Source organism: Argentina anserina, chromosome 1 (assembly GCF_933775445.1).
Source record: "Argentina anserina chromosome 1, drPotAnse1.1, whole genome shotgun sequence".
Taxonomy (NCBI): Eukaryota; Viridiplantae; Streptophyta; class Magnoliopsida; order Rosales; family Rosaceae; genus Argentina; species Argentina anserina.
Window position 1 is genome coordinate 6392858 of NC_065872.1, and position 20477 is coordinate 6413334.

The following is a 20477-nucleotide window of genomic DNA, read 5'->3' on the forward strand; positions in this document are numbered from 1 at the left end:
TGAATTGATGTAGTTTGATATGGTGAATGATCCTCTTTCATTCATTTAGGGTTTGTCTGCGACTTGATTACAAGTTTAATGAGGTTCAATTCCGATAGAACAGAGTCAACAGACAATGGGTAATAAATAAGCACGATTAGAAGACAATAATTGAAGGATGTCATACATGGAACCGCAAGAAAATTAAGGTCTTAAGATTTTATCGTCTTAAAGCGTAAATAATCGCGCATCTTAAACCGTAAAGCTAGCAGAAGACATAGGAACGAATTACCCATAAGAAGCTAATCTTAAACATTGGTGGGGTAAATAAAGAGGAGTACACACATGCAGTAACATATATATGATATGAGCTGATGGTCACACTTAAGTGATGGAAAATCATCTTAATTATGAGCTTCAAGTTCATTCAGGGAGGCAAGAAATCTCTTGAGATACCTATTGTAAACACAAGGTCTTTCCAAGTGAACCAAATGACCTGCTTTCTTTATGCCTTCAAATGTTGCATTAGCTCCTAGTTGCCTGCATATAAACATTGTAGTGGATCTTTTCTCAACAAAAAAAAAACATTGTAGTGTCATTCAAACCCACCTTTAACTAGTGATATAGTTTTTTTTAAATAGTGATATAGTTATATTTGGTGTTTGATTATATGTGATTAGTATAACTTTTTGAAAAGTAACTGATGAACGTACTCTTTCATGTTGTGAGCTAGTTCCTGCTTAAATATTTGATCATTTTCACCCCATAAGAGGTGTATTTTCTGCAAATTATAAAGACAAGATATATATTCGAGGTTAAATTTTTAACAAAATGGATGATGAAATATAAACACAGAACATATATATTGCTGTTGAATCAAATTTACCTGAGGGAATTTGGGAATGTTTGGGTCCTTTGAGTCGATGACGAGACCTTCCAGTAGTTCTGCTCTCTCCTTCCTGTTGGTGAACATCACCTGTAGATTTTTCGTAGCTAGAAGACTTAGCAAAAGGTACATATACTTAACTTGCTTAATAAATTTATGTGCAGCTACCACTCTAAAGATCGAGCAAGTCGAAAAACATCATACTTAATTTACATATCAAAATCATAAATCAATTTCCTAATTAGCTTCCTCATGAGAGATGACTAGAAGACAAAAACTCTGTACAATCACTACAATGTAAATACATAACATACAAAAACTCTCTACGTTCAAGGGCATTCATTCATTTGTAAGTTTCAACCTACTTAAAGTGCCGTACGTAACAGATCGTCCCAGACCGAAAATAGCTAGGTCAAAAACGTGTAGTTAGACGTCAGGGTCGATCACTGTTGACTAACCTCAAGGAAGTCTCTGTGGAGCCGATCGGGAAAATACAGCTTCTTGTGAGAAGCAACCGACAGCAGAGCCTTGAGCCCCTTAACCGTGCTCGGCAGCAAAAGCTCCGACGACGACTCGAACCCTAGCCTTTTCATAGTCTCCTCGCTCACCGAACACGTCATCGCCAATATCGACCCGGACACCACCATGACTCTCACCAGCTCCGGATACAGCTCAGCCATCTTGAACGCCACCATGCCGCCGTAACTGAACCCCACCAGCATACACGTGTCCACCCCGAGGTTCCTCAGCCCCCTAGAGACGCACTCGGCCTGAAGAGCCGGGGACCTGTCGGGTTTGTCAGTGGTCGACCCCCCGAAAAACAGGAGGTCGGGAACGTAGACCGAGTATTTCTTCGCTAACGCTCCCACCTGGAACTGCCAAGTCACTATTCCCTCGGCGGCGAACCCGTGTATCAGAACCACAACCGGCTTATTGGGTTTGGAAATGATCTCGGGCTTCTCCCCCTTCTTCGGCTTGTTTAGGGTTTCTTTCGGAACCCAGAAGTTCATCACCGTGCCAGGCTCAATCTCCACCGTGTAGGGTTTGACTCCGGCCATTTTCATTAGGCCATGCAGAAGGGGCTTCTGTAGGGCAACTAAGTTCACCATGTTTGTTTTTTCTTTGTGGCGCTCACAATCCGGATCCTGGCTCCCTCATTTGGAGTTTATAAACTAGCTAGAAAGCAGTTGAAGTTTGCGTTTGGTGTTGGGTTGTTATAATTGAATGTTTGAATCGCACACTCCTACTTGGCTACTATTCCCACTAAACTACTTCTATGGAAGGATTAATTTGGAAGTTTCGATCTTTGATTTGATTAATTGCACAATCTGTTTGTTGGTGGATGATTGAGAGCCACTGACCAACTAATCGTGCTAACTTGTAGTTAGATACGGCTTTCGTGCACGTAATGTCAGTAGTATAAACTTGTTTCCATGATCAAATCTTGTATTTTCCTGTCAAATTTAAAAAAAATTAACTGGAAAGGTAGGATGGCGTTAAGGATTGTATAAAATAGGTACGTTAGGGTCGACAAATTGCCATCTATCTAACTTTGTACGAGATCCACAACATGACGTTATGAAACTTGTTATATATCAAATCGGAGTAAGTTTTCGATCATATGATTTAGTTTATGATTGAATAAATTTTGGTATGCAAAGTCCAATCGTAGCCATCAGGAAAAACAAATCAATAATATAAGAGTTCTTAGTCATAAGTTCCTGAAACGGATAATTTATTGGTATGCAGGTACGAGCTCGAGGGTTGATCAACTGCACTACCAATGGCCAACTACCGGCTACTGTTGCCTCATGTTGCTAGTTACATTTTGATAAGAAGAATTCAATATGCATGCATGGTATGGATAATCAGCTGACTGAGCTGAGTATGTAGTTTAATTCGAATTAGGTAGTTGATTCGCTAGCTGGCCAACTACATATGATCCTTTGGTACTCTATTATAATTTTCTTCAGAGGATTTAAAGGTGTGATTGGAGTGATAGGTGTATAATTCGGCACTTGCATATTGTCGGTATATCAATCTGATACTAACTATACTAACTTGCAACGTCTACCAATTGAGCTGGACATCTGGGGTCCATGTCGATCGTTTCAGAAGAGTAATAGAACCCATATATGTAAAACCCATATATGCATGGTATGGATAATCAGCTGACTGAGCTGAGTATGTAGTTTAATTCGAATTAGGTAGTTGATTCGCTAGCTGGCCAACTACATATGATCCTTTGGTACTCTATTATAATTTTCTTCAGAGGATTTAAAGGTGTGATTGGAGTGATAGGTGTATAATTCGGCACTTGCATATTGTCGGTATATCAATCTGATACTAACTATACTAACTTGCAACGTCTACCAATTGAGCTGGACATCTGGGGTCCATGTCGATCGTTTCAGAAGAGTAATAGAACCCATATATGTAAAACCCATACCAGTCCCATAGCAGCAATCAGTATATAGATCCACACTACTCTGGTGCAGGCCCAAAAGTTAGATGAATGTCCTACAATTTAAAGGTTTTAATCAAATTTTACGTGCTTATGTTTCCCAGGAAATATAAAGAAACTAAGAAAGAAGATTCAGCAGTCAAGATCTAGATCATAATGATTCTTCCTTAGAAGAATAAAAAGTGCAACAGTGCCCAGATCAGGAAGCTTACACATTCCTTAAAGAAAAAAATATACTCAGGCTAGTCTTGGATGTTCTGCAAAAGGTTCGAAAGAGATTCAAAGTTGTTGAGGAAACAGAAAGAGGTTATGGAAGAGGCAAGAAAGAAAAGCATGTACGGCTCGGGTAAAGATCACCATGCATATGAAGACTAGATCTAAGCCAATAACGTACCATCTACTACTCCTTTGGTTCTGGCATCAGGCATGTCGGTGGGTTCGTTCTATAAGTTGTTTTAATTCTGTTTTGCTGCTTTACTTGTGTTTCAAATCGATCAGTATTTGCTTATCTAAAAGTTTGCATGACAAAAGGGCTGTGCATAAATATAGAATGATACTAGCTAGGAATTAGTCTTTAAATTGATGGGATATATGCATGCTGCTTTGAATTTGGTTCAATCAATGACTAGCTTTTTTATTTTGGTATCGGGTTTCACGACTAGCTGGTACATGGCTACAGTAAGATGGATTCGTCTATGGTGCAGCGCTGCATACTATACATACCGAATTAGACGGTAGATAGAGGGTGTCTTAAAATGCACGTGGGATCCGTGGAGTGTATGAATAGTGGATTAGAAGTATGTATGATATGCAGCGCTGCACCATAGAATTTCCCCATGTAGGTAGCAGGGTTATGGAATGAACAGAAGCTTGAATCACTTGATTAACAAGGTAACTATTTAGAAATGCAAATCATTCTGCTAATTAAGTGCAAAAATCATGGTTATCGAGCGTCTTACATATAGATCATCAAGCTAGGGCTAAGGGAAAAACAAAAGCAAAAATCGTATATTAGTTTGTTGAAACTAAAGTTAAAAGTTTCGCTATTTTAATTTGCTCATATACTCATTCTGTTTATTTGATTCATCAAATATATATTTCGGTTTAAAACTTCAGATCAACAATGTACTAGCCAGAGTGTAGTACAAATGCCTGTACAACTCGCCAAAGTACTTAGGCCTCGTCAGTCTTTACATAGCAAATTACAGATTGAAATACACCAGCTGAAGACGTAGATGAAGGTTAATTAAGACACAAATCTTACAGTTCGATACTTCGATGTTATGCTTTTCCTTCATGTCACTAATTCTTAGTTACCAAGATCACAAAACCCTGAGAAATTATAAAAAACAAAAAGGCAAAAAGAAGCAATAGTATATTACCGGGGCTAGCTTTATGTAGCGGTTAGACCTCCTTAGAGGAGACAATTAGAGGTTACTGTGTCCCCCATATCTTTAGAGATGTTGATGTGTGATACTGACAAGGATTTTAGCTTTCATTTCATAGGACGGCTCGCTAGGGTTTTCCTCCAGCAACTCCAACTCCTACTCCAGCTTCCCTTTTTATCAATACCCCGTTCTGGTCTGGTCTGCAATTCTCTACATATATATTTTCTTTCTTTTCCTTTATCGATCAAATCCACAATCAGAAACCAAACCGAAACCAAACCCACTTTAATTTACTAGCTAGTCTCACTTTAAAGTTTAAACCTTACCTGACTCCCAATAAAGGAAAGTCTTCTTCTTCTGGTCAACTACAATTTCACTAGCCCCTCTAATCCCAATCCAACTCCATCTACCCTAGCTTGGAAGAAGTTAATATATTTGCAATTTTCCACCAAAAACCCAGTTTTCTGTTTTGAGAGAGAAAAGCTAGGGGGAGGGACAGATTCACATTCCAGTTGTATCTTGATGCTTTTGAGGAATGTAATATTTGTGGGTTAATTCCGATGCTCGTAATTATTATAGATATCTATTGGGAAAATTGAAAAACAAAGATTTGCATGCATGCAATCAAGTAAATACCTCATCGTATCCCACGTGGCGTCGTCATTAGAGGGATAGCGATCAATTATCACAAATAGATACGATATGCTTAACCTTGGAAAAGTGCAAAACCCAAGTCGAAGACACTCGCGGGTCCCACTAATTCCAACCAGCCTCATACCATCATATGATCTTTGAAATCATTTCGAGCATGGTCATGGCAAAAATGATAGATAGATAATGATCTTTTGACAAAATCCTTGTCTAGGATTCGTGTTTCCATTTCATTTTTTTCTTGTTATTCATTGTACGCATACACTTCTTCGAAATGTACTATATATTAATTTGACAAGAAAAATTTCAAATACACTTCACTAATCTCTTAATACACACCTCTTACTTAATACACTATCAACTTAATTTGTTTTACTAAATATACATCCCAAAGTGTCTACAATACTTATATATATAAAAAATCATTAATTATGATATTATTATTTAATATAACTATATATCTAGAATTTTTTTAAAATTATTTTCAAATCAAAGGTTTTTATAATTTTGGCTATAAACTTCAATTTATATTCATATTTAAATGATCATTGCGAATTAATAATTAAATTGATAACTGTTGTTACAACTCCAATATCAATTTAAATCTAATAAAAACATGTATGGAGTTTTTAAACATGGTTTGCAATCATGAGCGTATCTAGTCAGTAGGCTCTGTGGATTTAAGCCCATACGAGATTTCTCTATTAAAATCTATATACGTGGTTTGTTTCACATAATCTATTTTGGTTGAGTTGGTTGAGTATTGGGTTATGTTGTGTGGAGTCCTAGGTTGTAATCCGGCAAAGAAGGGCATTTATCTTTCTTTTTTTAAAATTCCTTCTCTACATTTTCTTTTCATGGTTTTGAATTCTCGCAATATTTTTATATTTTCGATAAATAATTTTACTTACTTTCTTATTTTCTTTCCAATATTATTTTCTATTTCATAAAATTGGCTTTAATGAGTATAAGGATTGTAAGTTAATCAATATATATATATATATATGATCAAAGTATCATATGATATTAAAGCAAAATTGACCAAAACTATATATATTACATTTTTCGTTATTCTCTTCACTTAAACCAGTTCTAAAAACTCTAAGTCACTTACAATCAGTCCCTCAACTTATATAATTTGACAAATATTATTCACGGTACTGCTCCTAAGAGCTTAGAAAAAATGTCTCTGTTTTTTTGTTGTATTTACATGAGTGTAATTGATTATTCTAAAATGACGCATATACCCTCATAACTGTTATTTACTACTTATTATTTGGTGATGCATGTCACGACCCGAATCTTCTAGTTCGTAAATTAGTATTATCGTCCGGATTTTTTTTTGGCACGTTCGTAATCGAGATCCGATTTTTAATATTTTAGAGTTCGGATTATATCGTAAAAGCGTTTCATCGGTGAAACGCCAATTTCGGAAAGTTACTGTTCACGGGGGAGTTTTTATATATTTGGGGGAAGTTGCCATTTTGGGAAAGGAAAGAAAAAAAAGAAGAAGGAAATCGCGAAACCGAGCCGACCCCGTCACTGTAGCAGCGCCGGTTCTCCGTCGTCCGACCACTGCAGGCCGCCGCACGGGTCCCATCTTGAAGCTTGGAGGGTCGCCGATCGTTCTGGGTGGGTAGCGCAGCCCTTAGCTCCACCGTTTGGGAGGTCCGACGCCGAGAAGGTACGACTGTCATTTCTTCTCTTTCGCCGGAACTCGCACGTCCGGCCACCATAGGTAGAACTTCTTAGCTCATCTTAAAGCTTGTGATGTGCGTAGAAAACCCTCCAAAAGAATTGATCCAATTCGGTATGTACATAGAGAATCGACGAATTGATTTTCTAGGGTTCTTGAATTTGGGGGTTTTGATTTCAGTTTAATTGGACGGTTTAGAGTTAAAATTGGTTGTTGATGTGAACTAGAAAGTTGTTAGGAATGTTAATTGGATTGTGGTGGTGAAATTTGGTAGCCATTGGTGGTCGTCGGATTTTGGCCGGCCGCCTGCCACTTCCAGCGGCGCCAGGGGCGGCTGCCGCCGTGCCGGAGAGTTTCTGATGGCGTTTTTAAGCCTTGTGATGGTTGAGGATGTTGTAGGAATATTTGTGGAATTTTTGGAAGAGTTGTGGGATAGTTTGGGCGACTATTGTCGGTATTTTATTCGAAATTAGATTGTGGTTTAACCCGTGAATTTGAGGAACTCGCAGTATTAGGATGTTAGAATATTGTGGGAAGTGTACGGAGGTTGTTAGTGGATTTGAGGAATTTTTTGTGGAAGAGATAACGGTTTTGGGCGAGTGAGGGTTGTGGTTTTTCATTTATTAAATATTATCGGGTTGCGGTAATTAATTCTTTATGTCTCTGCAACAGGAGGAGGAGAGACTCGAGTTGAGGAAACTTCAGACCGACCCTCGGCGTAGCTCGGTTACTGTGAGTGGACTTTCGTATTGAATTAAATGCATGCATGAATATTTATTTAAGTGATTTTTGGGCGTTATATGAATTTAATTGCTTTTCTGGATTATTTGCAACGATAATTCCATTTATTTATCTTGGATATATATATATATATATATATATGAGTTATATATATTTATAACGCCTTATTTGATTTAATCGGAAATTATGGATTTTATCCGGGAACAGGGCTTCTCAGGATTTATAATAATTATATTTTGAGATTTATACGTACGGTGGGGAACCATACATGTTCTATCGATTCTTAATCCGGTATCCTCTCATTTAATTTTTTAAAGGGGGCACGATCAACGGATAAGAATGATTTATTTTATTTTATTCTGGTATCCTCTCCTTTAATTATTTAAAGGGGACACGATCAACGAAATCATATCCATTCTTAATCCGGTAACCTCTCCTTGAGGCTTATAAAGGAGGTATGATCAACGGATAAGAATGCTGTACATTTTCGTTGTTTTCGCTCATTTATTATCTTGTGACTAGCGGGGCTAGTGCACTTATTTATTTTTGAGGCCATACCGGGAGATGATTATGCTAGCATATGAGTTGATGATTCCGCCTGATAGGCAATGCCGCCCAGGGGGCGAGGGTTTTAGCCGGCACTGACATGACGACTCGATACCTTCTCCGTGAACGTGACGTGACGGTATTGAGCACTTGAGATTTGATATATATATATATATATATATATATATATATATATATATTTTCATGCCCGAGGGGCATAGGGTATGGCATTCCTGATTTCATATTGACTAGCGAGGCTAGTCAATCCATTTATTGATATTTACGATTCTGTTTGACTAGCGGGGCTAGTCCATTTTCCGATTTAATTCTCAGTGATTTTATTTGACTAGTGGAGCTAGTCGGCTTTCTATCATAAATCTCGAGGAGATTATGTGACTAGCGGGGTTTAATCCGAGTTTTTTTGTAAATATTTATATTTTTATTTATGAAAGCCTTTGAATAAAACGTGCATGCATTGAGTTCGGTTTATAAAAGGAAAATGGGGAAGTATAAATTACGGCATTTTTATTGATACTTGGATTATTTTGTCCACTCACTCTAACATATTTTTTTAATGCTTTCCTTTGGGCCCTTCGTTTTAAAATGCCCAGTTCGCAGGCCTATAGACGTCCTGTAGCTACCGTGAGGCAGCCTTCCCTTCCGCCGACTGCCAGACTGTAGGTTACCTGTTTAGCCTACAAGTTGTATGTTTTCTTTTATGACGTTTAGTCGCTCTGATACTCTGAATTTGTTTGGATGATTCTCTGATGTTTAAGAGGTTGGATTTAAGTTGTATAACTAAGTTGAATTAATTGTTGTGGAAGTTGAATATTGTTGGTTATTGTTAGAAGTGCAGTTTTCTTGCAGGTTGGGTTGGCTACTTTCAAGGGAGGCTATGCCGAAATTTTTTTGGATAGACCCATTTGTCAATAGTCCCCGCACGACCTATCTTAGGTATTAAGTTATATTTTGGGGTGGGTCGTGTCAATGCATATACCCTCAGTTGGGCTCGGCTTATACCTTGTTTTTTTCGCATATTTACTCGACTGCAATTGTGTTTAATTTTTTTTCCTCATTCTCTCAGCTTATTCTCCTACGATAGGTCTCTCTTTATATGTATCTCGCTTTTTTCGCTATTCTCTCAACTTAAACAAGTTATAAAAATTCTATTTCGTTTACAATCAAGCCCTAAACTAATATAATTTGACAAATACTATTTCATGTTCCTAAGGACTTGGAAAAACTGCCTATATTTTTCATTGTATTTACATGAGTGTCATAGCTTATTCTAAAATGACGCATATACCCTCACAGCTGTTATTTACTACTTATTATTTGGTGATATACTATTTATTTGGTGACGTATATACCCTCGGTTGGGCACGGCTTATGCCTTATTTTTTTGGCTATTTACTCGACTACCACTGGGTATAAATTTTTTTGCCTCATTCTCTCTTCTTCTTCTTCTCCTTCGATTACTCTATCTCTCTCTCTCTCTCTCTCTCTCTCTCTCTCTCTCTCTCTCTCCATATATATATATATATATATATATATATATATATATATATATATATCTCTCGCTTTCTTCACTATTCTCTCCACTTAAACCAATTCTAAAAATTTTTAATTCGCTTACAATCAGACCTTAAACTAATAGACTAATATCAAGAAATAGTGCAAGTCGCGGTAGTGCGCGGGTATCGTAAATTTGATGATGCATTGTTTGTCTACTTATGAACAATGTTGGTTCCAGCAGCTCAGCTAAGCTTATACCCTATTTTTTTGTTTATTTACTCGAGTGTCACTGTGTAATTTTCTTTTTTCCCTCATTCTCTCATCTTCATCTCATTGCTCTCTCTATGTGTATCTCACTTTATTTATTATTTTCTCCACTTAAATAAGTTCTAAAAACTTTTATTCGCTTACAATTATGCCATAAACTAATATATTATTGTTAAGAAATAATGCAATCCGCGGCAGCGTGCGGTATCGTAACCTAGTTATTCTAATTTGATATGCGGAGTTATATACAACAATTAGAATCTTCGCGAAAAAAATTTATTATGTAAAACTACCATTTTGTTGGTTGACTTAAAACTACGTACTTATCATTTATTCAAGATGGATATTGCCTTGTTAGTAAAGGCAGACCTAGCAGGTGGTAAGGCTAGTTTCTGATGGGAAGAAAAAAATGGGCCACGTTGAAAAAAAAGATTATGCTGGGTAAAATTATAAAACTACTAGCAGTCTACCCATTTTTGGTTAGCCAAAAGAATATATGTCAAAATAAAACGAGACTTATGAGAGTTAGTGATCAAAGAAGAACTGCAACGACTGCTCTGCCTTGTTTCCCATAAAATCTCCATTATCATAAGCAAACAATCTCAATTGCCTATCATCGAGCCTCTCAGTCGGAATGACCATCTGCACTTCATCATCTTCACATATGTGTCTCTTGACTCTCTTCTTAGCATTATGTTCTGACTTTATGAAATTTCTAAAGTTCAAAATTAGGGTTTTGAATTGTGTGGGAATTTGTAGGGATTGCGGTGTTGAGTTGTATTACTTGTTAATGGAGAGTTGTGTTTTATATAATCTAAATGACTAAATTCCTAAATTCCAATTATATTTTATATGCTATGTGATCGATGTTGCTTAACAATTAATATGAAATTCTAAATTGAGATTAGTGTGTTTTATACAATCTACTGGTTATACTTTACATAATCTATTATTTTGTTGGATTGTCTGTTGTAATACAAAATCACTAGAATGAATCTGTATAATATGTTGTTTTTATATATTAATTTTTTTGTAACTTTTGATTTAATAGGATGTCTGATCATCCCAAACCCAAACGATTTAAGGATATGTTTTCTTTTTGTAAGAAAGATGTTGATAATCAAACTTCAACACCAGTTGCATCAGAGACTCCCATGTCTTGTTCTGATTGTCCTTCTTCCTTGCCAATTAATGAAGTTGAAACTCCATCAGAACATGATAGTAATGTGCCTCCAACAGTAACTAATGCTCCAACAGAATCCCTTATCCAAGCTGATCCTGGATTACGTGAAATAATTTATATATTTTAAATGAATCAACAAAATCATATCCGAAGGCAGTATATCATTATGGGACCTTATCAACCCAAGTTACAAATTTATCTACAAACCTTTGATGGACGTAATAATCGTTGTTTTCAATATAGACGGTTCACACTATTTCCTTGGATAGAGTATCCAGAAGCCAAAGACAAAATGTTATGTTTTCCTTGCTTTTTTTTTTTAGCAAAATCAACCAAGACATCCTTTATTCACTATCGAAGGGTGTTGCAATTGGGGTAGAATGTTGGCTGGGAATAAAGGAATTTGTGTACAACATGTGGGGCATGTAGATTATGCTCATCAATATAATGTTCAAAATTAGAGTAACTTAAGGAGAACTTCTCAACACATTAATAGAGTGGTTGAAAAACTACCACCAGAAATTATAAGGCAGAATATGTTGCGTTTAAAGACAACAAGAGTAGTTGTGAAGTATCTTAGAAAGGAAAACTTGCCTTTTAGAGGCCATGCTGAATCTACTGACTCTACTAGTAGAGGACATTTCATTGAGTTGATAGAGTGTTATGCAGATTTGAATGAAGACATTGCAAAAGTTGTTCTTGATAGTGCTCTCAAACATGCCATGTACATTGCACCATCGATTCAGAAAGAGATCCTATATATAATTGCTACCAAAATTCGAAGTAGAATTTGTGCAGAAATTGGAGATGCCAAGTTTTGTGTCTTAGTTGACGAATCACTTGATGTATATCATACGGAGAAAATGACCATTATTATAAGGTTTGGTGATGAAGATAGGTTTCTTGAGATTGTAACGGTTGAAGACACTACTTTAACTAATCTTAAGAAGCATATATGTAGTGTGCTTTCAAGAAACAATCTCCCAGTGCAAAATATTTGTAGTCAAGGTTACAATGGGGCTAGCAACATGCGTAGTCAATTTCATGGATTGAAAACATTATTCCTTAAAGATTGCCCATATGCCTATTATGTTCATTGCTTTGCTCATCGATTACAGTTAGTTTTGAATGCATGTGCTAGAGATGTACATGATATGCAATTGTTTTTTTCAGAAGCTAAGTTTCATTGTTGGGATTGTTGGCTTTTCATCAAAGCATACAAATTAGTTAAAAGATATTCAAGAGACATTAATTGCATAAAGTTTAGCAGATGGAAATCTTGAAACAGGAAGAGAACTTAACCAAATCTGTAGTTTAAAGAGAGCAGGTATGACTAGATGGGGGCTCACTTTACTTCCGTTAGTACATTAGTCCAAGTATTTAAAGAAACTCCTCAACTTCGTCAAAACATGATGAATGATAAAAGATCTCCTAGGAAGTGTAAGAGGTGATGCAAAATGTTACCTTAAGACATTGATAGCATTTGACTTTGCATTTTGTTGGTTGCTCACGAACAAAGTTATGGGAATTACTGATTTACTTTATATAGCCTTACATAAGAAATCACAACACATTGTTAATGGCATGAATTTAGTTTCAAGTACAAAAACACGTCTTCAAGCTTTGAGATATGATGGTTGTGATAGTTTTTTTCCAAAGTGTCCTACAATTTGGTGACGATCATGATCTTGAAATTCCTAATTTGGATGTAGCTTATTCAATGGGTACTGGTAATGTTGATACAAATGAATATTATTATCATTTTAACATGTTTAATGTGACTAGAGATGTTCAGATGATGGAGTTAAATGACAGGTTCACCGAGGAAACTATAAAGCTACTTATTTTGAGCATTGCATTGGATCCTAAAAAAATCAGTTCAAGAAGTTCGACATGAACAAGATTTGCAAGCTTGTTGAGAAGTTTTATTCGGAAGACTTTGATAAATCTGAGGTAATAGTTTTGAGATTACAATTAGAATATTACAAGTATCAAGTGGTTTTTGATAATGATTTTCAGAAAATATCTTCCCTTGCACAATTGTGTAGACGATCAATTGAAACAGACTTAGCACAACTTTTTCCCTTGGTTGATAGAGTAATTCGTTTAGTCTTGATTTCTTATTTCCACTGCAACTACTGAACGTGCATTTTCAACGATGAAAATTATAAAGACTAGGCTTAGAAACAAGACAAAATACATATATCTTTCAAGTTGTATGATGCTCCATATTGAAAAACAATATGCTGACATTATTGACTCAAAGGAAATCATTGATCATTTCGAATCTATTAGAGATTGTACAACGCAATTTCGGTAGAGTATATTATATTTGTAATGAAATTATGTATTATTATAAGTGTCAAGTAACTCTTGTAATTGACAATTCTTAAATCTTTTTTGAATTATTGATGTATAATATATAAGAATCGTATTTTGACTTAACAAATTTTTTGCCTCTTCTCTATGAGTATTTTTCCGCTCTCTTAGTTTTGAGACGCAAGATCCCCTAGTGATTGTTAGATGAATAAATGAGTTTGTCTGTGGTGTTGGAATGCATGCTATGAACCTGCATTAACCACAAATGATTGTACTTACATATCAGCTACAAAGAGGCCTCAGACGTTCGAGCGCATAGCAATGATAGCATGCATCAGAGCAGCTCCATAGATTTTCCCTAGCCTGTTAAAGAGGTGATTCAGTTACTAAATGTTAAACCATGAAAAAAAAGGAAAAATGAATAACTACGTGGCAGGAGTATCGGGCCAATAGTTTTCTGTATTCGTGAAGCGGTGAACATGAATTAGATTCGTTTTGTATTTTTGGATGATTAAGCAAATCCCAGAGTCTTATTATTTAAAGGAGGGATATAGGTATAATCAGAGATCTGCATTAATAACTTGGAATTTGCATAGGCAACGGTGCATTGCATGCTTTGCACCGAGAGCGTGTAAAAACAAACGACGTTGAATGAGGTCGTTTTTGGGGATGAGAGCAAACCCATTAATCTAAATTAGCCATCTCTAATTCTATATTGCCTGTGGTTATGATGATGATGTGTTTTTCTTGGTGTTTTATGATGATGATGTGTTTTGTCTTGGGCTAAACGTAATTTTTGGTTTACTGTTTGGTCTTCTAGTTTTCGTTTTTTTTTTTGGTGGAGAATTGCAAAGCGAATAGGGGAAGAGCATCTTTTGGAAAGCGGTAGTCGTCACCAATCTCTAGACGATCTGATTCTCTCTGTGTCTTCGGGTGTCGTTTTGAATCTTTGATCAAAATATGGGGTCGGGCTTCCAGAGAAGTTTGTTCCTATGCTCGGGGGTCCCTCTAATTTTATTTTGTAGGAGTTTGACGGTTTGACCCGAAAGGATCTAAAGGAAAAGGAAAAAAAACAAAGAAATCCAATCTGTAAAAATCGAAATACTTCTCCCTCTCGCACACACAAAACAACTGTGGCTTGTTTTGCTTTGATATGATTGCCTTCTCTGTCTCTCTTTAGCTTTTCTCTGGATGCATAGATCACCAAAATCCCGGATCTTCTATAAAGCTTGTTGCTTACTTGATTGCTGTGATGGGTTATTCTGGATTCGGGGGATTGAAATGCCTTGAGACTTGAGGTGGTGGTGGTGATGATGACGACGACTTTGGCTTTGGTTTTCGGTTCACGTGATTCCATGGGGGTACGAACACTGTAAATTTAGTAGTACTTGACCTCAAAACTGGCTGTTATTGTGGTATATGCATAATTGCATAAATGCATGCATTGTGTGGAAAAGCAGTCGTTGATGGATTTGACACCCTAGAACTGATAAAGCTAAACGGAGCACGTACTAGAGAACTATGGTCGTTGTTGAGAACAAAATCCTAGTTGAAAAGGAGAAACTGATACGCATGAGTGATCCACATTTCATGTGAAGTTCCAATCATTGTGGTTGATTTCGGATAAGAAGAAACAATTACAAGACAAATGTCGGTAAATAGTTAGCATATATTGTAAAATGTCACAACTAACAACATCTACATCATACATCATTGGATATTGAACTTCCTCAACATGTTACGAACTTAATTTTCATTTTACTGAACCAGCACACATAATTGTTACAAAAATTTTCTTGTGATAAATATAAATAAATATAATCAGATAGAAGAAAAAACACATAAGATTTTAAGAACTCCAGCACACACGTGCATGTAACTTACACTAAACTAGCACAAACATATATTGTAAATTCGAACAAATGAGTAAACATAAAAGTGTTACGAACACAAAAATGTTTATGTAAAACTAAAGTTTTCCAAGTGTACCCTGAGTTCTTTGAACCCATTCACTCTATTGTTAATTTCTCTTTTTGGAATATACATTTTCCAAATTTCTTTAATACCGCATGATTGAATCATATTTTTCACTTAATTAATTATTCTTTGAAAAAGATTTTTGAAAATTTGAGCTGTTTGTAATGTTTCATGGGAAGGAAAGCTTGGTTAATTTTGGAGGAAATTACATAGCTATGAAAATGGTGGGAGGGAGATACCAGAGGTGGGATTTAGGGCACAGCAATCCAAGCTGCGTGACAAAGACTAACAAAGGGTTCGGAACTGAGATGAATATACGAGTTGCAGAGAAGAGAGAGCGATTTAAGGGGTATATTCGAGAATTGGGATCGGACGTGGATCGGATCGGAGAGGAGGCGCTTGGGCTGCACGAGTGGCCGCGCTGCGACTGGGTTTTGTAAAACTCATAGGTTACTATTCCATTTTCCTTGGGAGGGTGGCAGTGACAGAACACAGATACGGATACGGACAGAGGTTTTTTGATATGTATCGGGTTCGCTTCCACAAACACCACCACCCTCACTGTCCCTCTTACTACTAATTACTCCTCGTGATCGGAGAAGGCAGATCCATGGAAGACTGTTCCCTCTAGTCACGTGGGCTCTTTTGACCAGACCCAAAACCACCCCACTACCGCCACCCTGCTAACTACTCCGGGCACCCCACCACCACCAACACCCTCCTCCCCCTTCCCCCGTACTCTTACTGTCTTACACTTGTTGATGCCCTACCATTTTATCACCCCTGACCTGAGCTCAGGCTCGGCCCTCTAATACACTTTCTCTCTCTGTAACATGCAACCCGGGTCCCATCGTCTCTGCCTCTCGGTCTTTATCATCACTATGTTAAAAATATAAAGAAAATTAAACTCTACATTTGCGATTCAGGACAACGTGGACTGCAGGTGCTGACTGGTATTTCACCCTTTTATTAGCTTATAAAGCTACCAGACAACAACCCCTCTCCTTACTTCTTCTTCCTCATCTCGTACCCTTCGTCATCATCATCATCCCCATTCATTTGCTTCTACTGTTTCCTGTACTGTTTAGCCCTTTCTTCAACTATAGCACTTGTCTCTAGCCTAGTTTCGGCTCATTTTAGGAAGAAAGGCTCTTTCACAGCTCACACAGATCACTCAGATATGCAGAGGTGCAGTAGTACTAGCTCCCAGGGCCATGTCATGGGCTCCTGCTCGTGTGGCTTGTTCCACACCCAGACAAACTCCTCCTTCTCCATGCTCTTCTCCATGCCCAACAAGGCTTACGATCAATACGAGCCGTCGGATCATCACCACATGTACTCCTTTGCCTCCCCTTCTTCCGTCGACTGTACTCTCTCCCTAGGCACTCCTTCCACTCGTCTCACCTCCGAGGACGGCAGTGACGACAGGCGCGGCGGACGGCACGAGCGACGGTCCGTTTCCAACTTTTGCTGGGACTTGTTACAACCCAAGCACGCTACGTCAGCTCCGAAAAACGGCGGTGGCAACCGCGCCGGTAATGGCGACTCGCTTCTAGCTCGCCGCTGCGCTAACTGCGACACCACCTCGACACCGCTCTGGCGAAACGGTCCACGAGGCCCAAAGGTGAATACATATTTACGTCTTTATCCCTGTTCTCCGAGTAATGATTGCTACTAACTGCCAAGTCAAAGCAACAATGATCGATTTCGTTAACCAAGTACTAAAAAGAAGATATCGACCTTTTTCTTTATTTGTTTCAATTTAAATTTCTCATTTTTTTTTCACCAATCTCTGCAGTCGCTTTGCAATGCCTGTGGAATCCGGTTCAAGAAGGAAGAGAGACGAGCCACCGCCGCAGCCACCACGTCAGCCAACGGCGCAGCCTCTTCCGGCGGCCATTCGTGGATGAACAGCTCCCAGGCTCAGAAAATGCACTGCTACGCTCCGTCAATTAACGGTAACGAGTTCCGGTTCATGGACGATCACGACATGATGACGTCTCACGAACCGGCCGACGCCGGCATGGGATTCCTTTCGTGGCGCCTCAACGTCACAGACAGACCAAGCCTCGTTCATGACTTCACCAGATGAACTCATGAACGTGTCCCTCTTGTTCTTCACTACTCCTAAGTTTAGTTTGCTTTAGTTCCATGTTTTATGTAATTTTTTTCTTTTTAACTTCCAACATTATAAATCTACCTACTACTACTGTTACCTACCGACCTTCCTTCCTTCTTCTTCCATTGTCCCCCTTTTCGCCGTCGCCGGTGGTCCATGGTCGTGATCTGAACCTGACAGTGAGAAAACCATCTGGACCGTTTGATAATGTATAACCTAGGAAGGGTTTTGTTAGTCTTGTTTAGTCTTCTACTATCATATATGTAACGAACTGCGAGTTACAGATGACCTGAATCTCAAGCTATTTAATTATTATGGTACTTGTGGAACGTTGTGATGAATGATAATGATGATCTGATTGGCCAACGCGATCGTTAGGTCACTGGGTTTTCAACTCGGACCAGACACTGGCCTCTGCGGTTCAGAACAGTGAACCTGGTTTTGTTGTTTCATGTTTTTCACTGTGAGCATTAATGAATTTGAATCTGATCATCCAATTAAACTAAACAATGGCAATGGCAATGGCAGAGAGTTTGAGGGAGCACTTTTCATATATATCAAATCAGTGTTGAACAATTTCGTGTGAAATGTGTGATTATAAACTATGCAGGGGTATTGTTTATTTAGACTAATATTTATACTTATGGTCTGCTGCGATTCTCCAGGATTAATTGGAGCTAGGTTTAGTACACGTAATATGAGAATAATTTGATAATGTCATTGCAGTAGATGTCTTACGCAGGACATGTGATGATGTGACTACAAGTTTGTTTAAATCTGTGTGAGAAAATATGACCAGGGCTACGCTATTAACAATGTGGTCATAGTGTTGCGGGTTTAGCTACTGTACAGCGCTGCATACCATATATACCGAATCAGACGGTGGATAGAGGGTGTCTTGAAATGCATGCGGAGTCTGTGAGGTATATGGACGGTGGATTAAGAGCGCTGCACACATACAGCGTTGTACTTGTACCATAGAATTTTCCATAGTGTTGCTATTGCCTCAAATTGTAGTAGTGCGTATTACCATGTAATGACTAATGTGAAAATATAAATTTTGTGTTATAAGGTTACGATTGATGATTCCAAGTTATAACGGTTGCTTGAATGTGCATGATAAATCCAAAGAGGCCTGTGAGTTTTCTCTTTGAAAAAATAAATGTCTTGTGATATGAGGGCACATGCGTTGTACGGGTGGAACTCGGCCCAAATCATAATTTGAACTTCGGTTCGGTTTATGATTCACAAACATAGAGAACTGAATTGACAAGTTCGGTTCGGTTTTTTTTCTGAAAAAAAAAACTGAACTAAACTGAATGGGATTGAATGTGATAGATTGTAGGATTTGAGGTTCTATACCTCTATTTAACCCTAAAAATTTATTTTTAACTTCTAACAATACACAACATCATAATTTCAAAATCTCAAAGTGAAATCTCAATTAAATTACACAATTCATAATTTCATATATCATAAAACACACAAATTCATAGTCCAAAGTATGCTTCGTCACTTTATTCTTCCTATTTTAAATCAACCACCGGGTTGCCAACACTACTAGCTTGAGTAGGAGTAGGAGCGGGATCGTGAGTGAGAGTTGTTGCTGCCGATTCACCCATAGTTGTCATATTCTAAGATAGATAATCAAGAAAAATAATGTTAAGAATGTTATAACATAGCATATAAACAAGTAAAATAAAGAAAAATACATGTGGTAGGATGCACTTGCACTTGTGTTTCCCCTCTTTTTTGTAACGGTACTCTTGGTCTTGGGGTTGTCGTTACTTTCCTCTTCATTATAAGAAATTAAGCTTGTCTTGCAACAATAACCAAACTTGATAAATTGAACGTTAACAAGAACCAAGCTATAAAGTTTATATTTAACAAACAAAGCTTATGTTTCATAGAAAATTAGCAATACAGTGACAATGTTGTGGTTTTGTTCATCATTAACAAACCAAACAAACTACCACAGTAGCAGATAAATGATTATGTTAATTTTGTTTCTTCATCAACTGATTCAGATTTGGCATTTCTCTTGATATATAAAAATGGTTCAGCAACCATTCGAACATAAACAAACTAATTACGTTCAGACCTTACTATTTTGCTAAACAAGCATGAATTCAAAATCATCACCAACTATGAATCAAGCTCACAACTTAATTTGAAACAAACTAAATGTACGGTATTATGGAAGCATAACCATAACAAAATCTCATATCTACTATAAAAAACATAGCAATTAGAAAACTTGCAACAACTGTCATAAGTTTCAACTTTTAAATCAATAAATTACAAACAACAATGAACAATCCACATAGAATATGATTGTGTGAATTCAGAATTGTAGACAAGAATGCAAGGATCGGCAAGAATGTATTGGTATGAATCCTATAAGCGCACAACACTGTAAATTCTCTAATTTGCAACTTAAAACTACAAATTAACGATATAATGAATCTGTGAATCGCAAGAGAACGCTGACTTACAGAGACGATTGCGACTTGCAAGGTTTTTTTTTAATGTTGCTATGCAGTGAGATGATGATGCGGTGTCAAGGAGACTGGGTACATAGAGATGATGCGGCTTTGGGGAGAAGAGATCGGTGGCGTCAAGAAGTGGATCTCGCTGGCGTTGGGGAGTAGATCTCGGGGAGTGGTGCTCTGTGGCACCAGGGACAGTGAAGATTGGCAACATTGAGGAGTGGACTTGGCCGACGTCGGGGAGTAGAGCTCGCTCG

At 37.5% G+C, this 20477-nt stretch overlaps 2 protein-coding genes across 2 annotated transcripts; one reads left to right on the top strand and one right to left on the bottom strand.

Moving 5' to 3' along the window:
- Nucleotides 1–136: 136 nt before the first annotated feature.
- On the bottom strand, nt 137–2016 carry LOC126790015 (uncharacterized). Its single transcript, XM_050516142.1, has 4 exons — nt 1324–2016; nt 866–955; nt 693–760; nt 137–519 (listed from the first exon to the last, which is right to left on the bottom strand). The coding sequence occupies exons 1-4, from the start codon at nt 1972–1974 to the stop codon at nt 384–386; spliced, it is 945 nt and encodes a 314-aa protein (XP_050372099.1). The 5' UTR covers nt 1975–2016; the 3' UTR covers nt 137–383.
- Nucleotides 2017–16675: 14659 nt separating this feature from the next.
- Nucleotides 16676–17888, top strand: LOC126790032 (GATA transcription factor 18). Its single transcript, XM_050516161.1, has 2 exons — nt 16676–17236; nt 17411–17888. Exons 1-2 carry the CDS (start codon nt 16793–16795, stop codon nt 17702–17704), a joined length of 738 nt encoding a protein of 245 aa, XP_050372118.1. The 5' UTR covers nt 16676–16792; the 3' UTR covers nt 17705–17888.
- Nucleotides 17889–20477: the final 2589 nt, after the last annotated feature.

What these genes read in the sequence shown, in the direction of transcription:
- LOC126790015 (XM_050516142.1), bottom strand. Translation starts at nt 1,974, where the DNA reads ATGGTGAACTTAGTTGCCCTACAGAAGCCCCTTCTGCATGGCCTAATG. An exon ending in TCCACAGAGACTTCCTTGAG is followed by an intron (nt 956 to 1,323) that starts GTTAGTCAACAG and finishes AAAAATCTACAG; the next exon opens with GTGATGTTCACCAACAGGAA. An exon ending in ACATTCCCAAATTCCCTCAG is followed by an intron (nt 761 to 865) that starts GTAAATTTGATT and finishes TATAATTTGCAG; the next exon opens with AAAATACACCTCTTATGGGG.
- LOC126790032 (XM_050516161.1), top strand. Translation starts at nt 16,793, where the DNA reads ATGCAGAGGTGCAGTAGTACTAGCTCCCAGGGCCATGTCATGGGCTCC. An exon ending in ACGGTCCACGAGGCCCAAAG is followed by an intron (nt 17,237 to 17,410) that starts GTGAATACATAT and finishes CAATCTCTGCAG; the next exon opens with TCGCTTTGCAATGCCTGTGG.